This window comes from Diaphorina citri, unplaced genomic scaffold (genome assembly GCF_000475195.1).
Source record: "Diaphorina citri unplaced genomic scaffold, Diaci psyllid genome assembly version 1.1 scaffold516, whole genome shotgun sequence".
Classification (NCBI taxonomy): domain Eukaryota; kingdom Metazoa; phylum Arthropoda; class Insecta; order Hemiptera; family Psyllidae; genus Diaphorina; species Diaphorina citri.
The window spans coordinates 17311-25645 of NW_007377950.1; the positions used below are offsets into that span (position 1 = coordinate 17311).

Here is an 8335-nt window from a genome sequence, read left to right on the forward strand (position 1 = left end):
ATTATTCTTGCTTGCCAATTGTCACAGTCTACACTTATGGTGGTCAAACTTCTGAAACTTATTCATCTTAGGTAAAAACTTTTTTCCCTTCAGTCAACCAAAGTCCTCTGATGTTAACTACTTTAGTTGTATTTTCTTTAGTTGTATGGACAGTCCCCTCTAGGAAAAACCCTACCGGTAGTTATAATCCGATTATTCTTGCTTGCCAATAATCCAAATTGTTTAACAGATCTAACCATTTGGTTGGTGGTCGGTTTGGATACTACAATGGATTGTACAATTCATATTCAATGGAATCTATAACTCCTAATCAATTTTCCAACAGCCAATTCGCAAACCGAACCTATGTCTTAACCCTTAACAATCCATAGCCAAAGATACCTACGTCCGTTTTTGTTACACCTCTCAACAAAAGGACTATAATAGGATCCAGGCCTAACTCTAGCTTATAACTGGTGCTCACAATTAGGTAATAATGTATAATAATGGATCAGTGAACTGTGAAACATACTCAGAAAAGTTGCCGCCACGGGAGGTCTGTCTTGTAAGCGCTAGATCGCAGGTTCGATTCCCGCTCGGGGCGAACTTTATCCCAAACAAATAAGGTTCCTTCTCGGAACGGCTGGCTTTCTAAAATCCCGTCCTTCTTTCTTCCATTTCGGGATGATAAGTCCTCCATCAAGGCTCTTTGATTTCAGGGCAATAACACCTCCGTTGTTACAGTTCCCTCTATGAAACCTTAACCATAACCAATTTATCAAACACATCTTCAGTAACGAACCTTCTTCTTGTGACCGCAAAGATGTTCAACTCTTGTAACCTTCACGACTTCGTGACCTTCACGGACTTTGCCGATCGCACCTTCACCATTCTCGACATCTTCAAAACCTTCTTCTGTAAGGTTGCTTTCAGACTAGAGTCGTCGATTCGATTTACAAAATTTCCAGACACGACGCAACGCGACGTTGGTGATTTGCGATTGCGACGAAAGTCGACGGCGAACGAGGTCCGGTCGACATTGTTTGGGCACACCTTAAGGCAGGTAGAAAACACCTCCAATATAAACCTCCCCTAGTCGTTATGTCCAAAACAGAAGTCCATCAGTCCGTCACAGATAAGTTTCGCTCTCGGAACTAACCATAACCAATTTATCAAACACATCTTCAGTAACGAACCTTCTTCTTGTGACCGCAAAGATGTTCAACTCTTGTAACCTTCACGACATCGTGACCTTCACGGACTTTGCCGATCGCACCTTCACCATTCTCGGCATCTTCAAAACCTTCTTTTCTAAGGCTGCTTTCAGACTAGAGTCGTCGATTTACAAAATTTCCAGACACGACGCAAGGCGACGTTGGTGATTTGCGACGAAAGTCGACGGCGATCGACGTCCGGTCGACTATGTTTGGGCACACCTTAAGGCAGGTAGAAAACACCTCCAATATAAGCCTCCCCTAGTCGTTATGTCCAAAACAGAAGTCCATCAGTCCGTCACTGATAAGTTTCGCTCTCGGAACGTCTAACTTTCTCCTATCTGCAGTCGAATTGTCCACACATAGTCGACCTCGTTGATCGATGTCGACTGAAACCATACACTGCCTCGACAACATAGATTCACCTAGTCGAAAAAGTTGATAAGGATACATTTTTTTCCTCGACTGACTTCTTACATGAATCGGACTATAGATTGACTTCTTACATGAATTGGACTATAGGTCGCACCAAATTCTCAATTCCTTGCTGAAATCGGTCTAGAAATCGTGGTGCGATTTAACTTTTTCCCTGTCAAGAGAGAGAGAGAGTCTTAAATTTCAATTTTTTATAGGAATTAGGTTGTTTACAGTAGAACCTTTTTGATTGGCACGAGTAGGTAGACATACAAAATATTGAATAATAAGAGTCGGGGAACACGGGGCAATACGGTACCCCGGGGCAAAACGATACCCCGCCCTTTTGAGGAGCTATCACGGTTTCATATAATTATTTTTTAATTTCTAATTGTGTTTTTTTGACGAGGACATAGAAAAACGCTGTTTGGAAATATTTACCCAAACATTAAATAAATATTTTGAATTGAATTGAATTGAACCACCCTTAGATAGGTAGGTATTTCGGGTAAACGTTGCAAAAAAATTAATATAGGTACTTGCATACTTATTAACTTATTACATGTTAGGTAAGTTAGTATATTAATACTGTTCAGTTATCATGATGTTTTGTTATTGCAACATGTCTTGGAAAAAAATAGGTCCAGTTTTAGAGACGGTACCTAGCTACCTAGGTATCTATCTACCTATTGATTTAAATATGAAAATATGGTAATTATGATGCATTTCGTCATTTCTGCCTTACAATCCGTAGATAATTAGACATCTATTAAGTATTAGGTACTATTAAGTATATTTAGTTTTAACATTTAAGTATCTATTATCTATCGGATGAGACCGTTTATAAACATGTAAGTATTACAACATTGCATTTCCTTTGTCGCGCCTTCATTGCGTAGGTTTGCCAGGTAGAAATACCTTGCTCTCACTTCACGTGAGCTCATGTGACATGACCTCCCGTGATGTTACATCCATCGATCCCTGATGGTGTATTCATCGTCCTATTGCTGATGGCTTATTATTTTTTTCAATTTATCATCTTCTACTGATCCCATCAAGTTAGGTGATGATTTACTTTACTCTGACCGCAAAACTGACCTCAAATCAACCTTGAAGGTGTCCATCTCACTTTGATCAAGTTTGTATTCATTTATGGATATGTTTCACTTTTTCCACGCTCCAAATTTGGCCACTTTCTCAGGCTCCAGGTACCTAAATTCTACGTCTTTAGTGTCTGAGTATATCCTTAAAGTTTAACATTCAGTCAGCCTAGTAAGCTTGGAAGATGCCAGCCTAGTTAACTGGGAGAGTAGAGCGTTTGCCTTGTAAGCGCTAGGTCGCGGGTTCGATTCCCGCCCGGGGTGAACTTCTGAACTTTATCCTGAACAGATAAGGTTCGTTCTACGGCTGGCTTTCTCCTATCCTGTCTTCCTTCTCTCTTCGATTGCGGAACTATAAAACCTCCGTTAAAATTCCCTCTCTCAAACCTCTTAAAAAAAAAAAAAAATGGACCGATTGCAACACTTTCATTACTAGTATAGCTCGCTATACTGTAGTAATAGAAAGTAAAAAAAAAAAAAAACACACACAGGAGATTGTAAACCCAGGCTTGGTAGGTATTTCTGCAGATAATTGTCAACTAATCCACTAATCAAAGCCATAACAATGTTATCCACTTATCAATGAAGACACACTGAATGCATAATGTGAATGCTATGTAATGTTATCCAAGATATCGTAACAATAGACGAGGATTTCCAGAAATTCCTTCATCTACTTAAAAAAAAAGATAAAAATAGGTAGGTACCTATAATAACAACAACACCAACCATGAAAAAACTACAACTACAACAAAATCATCGTCAACAGAAACAACAATGACAACAACCTATAACATCATCAATTGAGGAGCTGGGTGCAAAAAGGGAAATATGGAATTTTTGCCCTTTTTGCGTAAAACAGTTTTTTGAATCGAACGTGGTGCGGTGGTGCGCTCTATCTTCCAGCGTTTGAACTCAACTGCAGTGATAACTTTTTTTTCGGTGAGTTACAGCGTTTTTTGTAAACATACTTTTCAAGGATTTTGATGAAAAATTGAAAACTTTAAAGTTAAACATCTCAGTTTGATGATTTTCATTTATTGCCCTTTTTGCACCCAGCTCCTCAATTACAACAACAACATGGGCATTAAGTGCCTAATCAGTATCAGATTATCACATACCTATATTAATTAAAGGGATTAAAGGACATTAAGTACGATATAGTTACCTATCTAAGGCGGGGCTCAAGGTGTAAATTCTCATTATAAATACCTACCTATAAATAGCTAGGTCTATAGTCACATGACTTTCCTTATCCTGTTCCCTCTATAGGTCAGAATTGCTTTGTAGAAACTGGACAAAGTAGGTGAGTGGTTAAAACCTTGTCCAAGCACGGAACCGAAAAACTTCGACTCTGTCGGGTATTGAACCCAGGACCTCCGGTGTGCAAGCCCGTAGTGTGATACCGACCACGGATGTTGCTGTTGTTTCCAACCTAGGTATTATATATATCCGTACGGGTGACCGACCGGACAATCGTGTGCCGCTGTGGCTCTCCCGGTCCCACTCTGGCTGGGTGAGATTGATTACTATCCGGTGGGTGAGACCGTTTATAAATATGTAAGTATTACAACATTGCATTTCCTTTGTCGCGCCTTCATTGCGTAGGTTTGCTAGGTAGAAATACCCTGCTCTCACTTCACGTGAGCTCATGTGACATGACCTCCCGTGATGTTACATCCATCGATCCGATGGTGTATTCAACGTCCTATTGCTGATGGCTTATTATTTTTTTCAATTTATCATCTTCTACTGACCCCATCAAGTTAGGTGATGATTTACTTTACTCTGACCACAAATCAACCTTGAAGGTGTCCATCTCACTTTTTTTTGGGGTCATTTTAACGCCTCGGTGAAAGATGAGCGGTTTGGCAACCTTGCATGTCCCGTTGCCCTGTTGCCAAGGTTCGGAAAGTCAAACCGCAAGAGGTCAGTAAAGTCCGACCCTAGCGGAATACATACCAAATCAAATATCTCTGACATCGAAACATCAGGGTCATATTTGGGGGATCCAAGGGGCCCACCCCCTCCCCCTCAGGCTTGTTTTTGTCCCTAAATTTTGCATTATACCAAAAATTATTGGCATCTGATTTAGAGTATCCTAATCGTGGAATAGGGTCCTAAATTCTCAATAGAACCCCTTCTTCTATATGAGGCAAAGATTTTTTAGAGAATTGTTTTTTCATTCCCCATTTTAGTCTCCCCCGCCTACAAAAGAATCGCGATTCTTTTAGAGTCGATTCTTTGAGTCGAATATTTGAAATTTATGAATATGTTGCTTCAAATTATCTGGCCCAATGTACGAGCTCCTAAACTTCTAGATCTATCGCTTCTTAGGCCAGAAAGGTTCAAAATGAGAAGTTTTATAGCGTAATATGTACTACATTGAAGGAGACATTGGGTCGAAACTACTTGAACTCAAAAGTGGGTTCAGGTGAACCTGTTTGATTTAAATTGAAAACTCAATGAACAAATGAAGATGAACCCGAAATAACAGTAACAGGGTTCACTACCCACACACAACTCTGGTTTATCAGTTGGGTCAACACACTTCTATCCAATATACTGGGGGTACCAGATATTTTTTCCCTTTATTAGTTCTAATTTCCCAATCTTCTGAAGCTCGTTTTCCCTCCTTTGGTGTGATGGCGCTTACCATAAACCATAGGAAATCCAATATGGCGCGCCATTGGAATTGTTTCCGTTTCCGAAAGGAAAATACAACCATTCAAACAGTATCCATCAACAAAATGAGAAATGGTCAAGGTCAAACATCCCACCCCGTAACACCCCTTGGGATTTTAGATTTTACTGACGCCACTCATTACATTTTATCTTGAATGACCAGCACTTAACAACTTTACCCATCAAATGCATGCTCATGGATTATCAAATGTAATGTCATCATCACTCTTGAGTAATTTGAGTCTTCAAGTTATTTTGTACTTAAAACGGACCAGCTTGTAAGTTATTTTAATAATTTCAACAGGTACCTACATACGAGCATTTGAAATATTTATGACAATTTCTTCTATTTCCGCCCTATTCTTGCTTTTTCTCCCTCAGGAGTTTTATCAGCAAAAACCTAAAATTCCCCGTTTCTTTCCCTTAAAAATAAAAATTTCTTACTTGTTTTCCCTAAAAATTAAAATCTCCCTGTTTCCCTCCCTTAAAATTAAAATTCCCCCTTTCTTTCCCTTAAAAATTAAAATTCCCTCTTTCCCTCAGGAGCCGGATGACAACACTGTATCCGGCACACCCGGCTACATGGATCCGGCCTCGTTCACCCCGGCCTCAATCACCGTCAAAGCCCTGTACGACTACCAGGCGCGGAATGATGACGAGTTGTCGTTTCCGAAACATGCCATCATTTCGAACGTGACCCGCGCGGAGGGAGGCTGGTGGCGGGGCGACTATGGCGGAAAGCGGATGCACTGGTTCCCGTCCAACTATGTGGCGGAAATCGAGCCGCAACACAACCGCGAGGATTCGGTAAGCTCTTTTTTTACCATGATTTTTTTTTTTTTTTTTTTTTTTTTTTTCGGCGCTTTTAAGACTGTGAAAGTACCAAAACTAAAAACATGGCAGTTTACGAGTATGTTAAAGCCACTGTCTTACATAAACACTAGGCTTGCTTACCGAAGTCGATTAAGGCGGGGTCAAAGTTTTGGCGCTATCCTTGGAGTTTGGGGTGCCGAAAAGTTGCGTCTGTCAGGTATCAGGTAGACCTGACAGACGCACCTTTTCGGGCGTACCTGTCAGGTCTACCAGATAGTGGGTCTGCTCATCAGATATCAGGTGTACCTGATAATGAATGGCTGGCCTTGCATTCTGGTTACCCATCGGACCACAGTGCGCTTAAGTATTCACTAACAAAGTCTCCATTTCTATTTTCCACCATTCCCTTCTTCTTCACAGTCAGGTGACGCATTCCTTCTCGGCAACCTCCAGAAGGGCAGTCTGGACGTAGTCGGCGCAGTGGTGGAACTGGTACCAACCGCGAGTGGGGTATCCGCTTCACCGCACAGGGGAGGTGCACCTACCCCGCACAGAAGTGGAGGCGGGCTGGAGTGTCTGCTGAGACTGCACAACCCGAGTATGTGCAATGTGCTGGAGGTAGGCGCGGAAACGAAGGAGGAGGCGCTGGACTGGATGAAGATCATTCGGGAAACGGCGCAGTCGGCGAGCGTGAGGGTGAGTTTGAAACCAGGCCTGATAGCCAAAACGTCCGGCGTCCCTTGAAATTAAATAAAGTACCCACGAATACTTTCAATAGAATGGAAGTGCTCGAATTAAAACGAAGTTTCTAATAGGTTTATCCCTGAAGGGATGGATATTTTTTGTAAAAGTGAAGACTTTTTGAGATCATATTAAATGGGGGGGACGTTAAACAGGGAGTAGACTAGCCTAGTCTAGCTGGGGACGTTAAACAGGGAGTAGACCAGCCTGAAATCCCTTGCTAAAGAAATAGCACAGGTTGAGTGCGAAGGGTATCCACTCGTAAAATTTGTAGCCAAAACCAAATGTCACCTAAAGCAATCACCAAAGGCTGATTTAGAGGCTGACGAAAAACGCCGACCCCATCTGTACACGGGGCAAGGTGCAGAAGGAGAAGAAGCTTTTCCTTTCTTTTATTCGTCCTTCCTTCATTTCTTCCTTTCTAATCAACCAATCAACCTCGTTCACAGGAAACCCAGCACAAGGCCATGGAGCGTGCATTCCGTGTAGCTAAGGAAATGTCCAACCTCATCGTATACTGCCGTTCTGTAGCGTTCAATCTGGAAAAGGCTAAAAAACGGCTCGTGTATAATGAGATGTCCTCGTTCCCGGAGACAAAAGGAGAGAAAATTATGTGCGGTCAGGAGGTGCAGTTCTTCCTCCGCTATCACCAGGTGAGAGGGAGCTTTGAGTAAAATTGTCACCTTAAATGTAGATTTCACCAATATTTTTTTCCAATCCTTAGAAGGCATGTTAAGGTAACAGTCTCTTGAGTTCCATTTGGTTTGTTTAGGCTTAATAGGGCTATTAAGGGCTAAAAAGAAGGTTGGTGAAATCCACTATAAGGGTTTTTTCCCCCTTGAGATCTGAGAAGACAGAAGAACTTCTGTCAAAAATAGTATTCCTGGAAAGTTAATCTTCCTTTTTCAAACAGTTCTGGGCTAGGCTAAGAAAATAAGAGAAAGTTAAATTTTCTAGCACAAGCCTAGACTTGCGTATACGTTACCACTTCAATGCCAAACTGTACAACAAACACCAGCGCTCGCAAGCCTAGCCTGGTCTAATCCAGATCATAAGATAAATTATAACACATAATTACTTGTATAAATTAAACGATTTTCTCTTTTCGTGTTACCTCTTTCAGGTTCAATTCAGTCGGGTTTATCCAAAAGGCCAAAGAATAGATTCGTCCAATTACAACCCGGTGCCTTTGTGGAACGTAGGATCTCAAATGTTGGCCCTTAACTTTCAAACTCCAGGTACCTATGAATAATTTGCTTACTCAATCTTAAAAAATATAGAGGGAACTCTATATCGTAACAACGGAGATCTTATCGTCCTGAAAGCGAAGGAAAAAAAAAAAAAAAAAAAAAAAAAAAAAAAAAAAAAAAAAAAAAACCCCCATTTTCC

The 8335-nt window shown here is 41.0% G+C and overlaps 1 protein-coding gene across 1 annotated transcript in view; it reads left to right on the forward strand.

Annotated features, from left to right (window-relative positions):
• Nucleotides 1–802: 802 nt before the first annotated feature.
• The window catches only part of LOC103509633 (1-phosphatidylinositol 4,5-bisphosphate phosphodiesterase gamma-1-like), a 9418-nt gene continuing 1885 nt past the window's right edge, over nucleotides 803–8335 (forward strand). Inside the window, exons 1-7 of the mRNA XM_008474258.1 lie at nucleotides 803–896; nucleotides 1168–1357; nucleotides 4082–4223; nucleotides 5936–6199; nucleotides 6626–6901; nucleotides 7396–7599; nucleotides 8070–8184. Coding sequence (XP_008472480.1) covers nucleotides 803–896; nucleotides 1168–1357; nucleotides 4082–4223; nucleotides 5936–6199; nucleotides 6626–6901; nucleotides 7396–7599; nucleotides 8070–8184 — 1285 coding nt within the window. The remainder of the gene's footprint in view (nucleotides 897–1167; nucleotides 1358–4081; nucleotides 4224–5935; nucleotides 6200–6625; nucleotides 6902–7395; nucleotides 7600–8069; nucleotides 8185–8335) is intronic.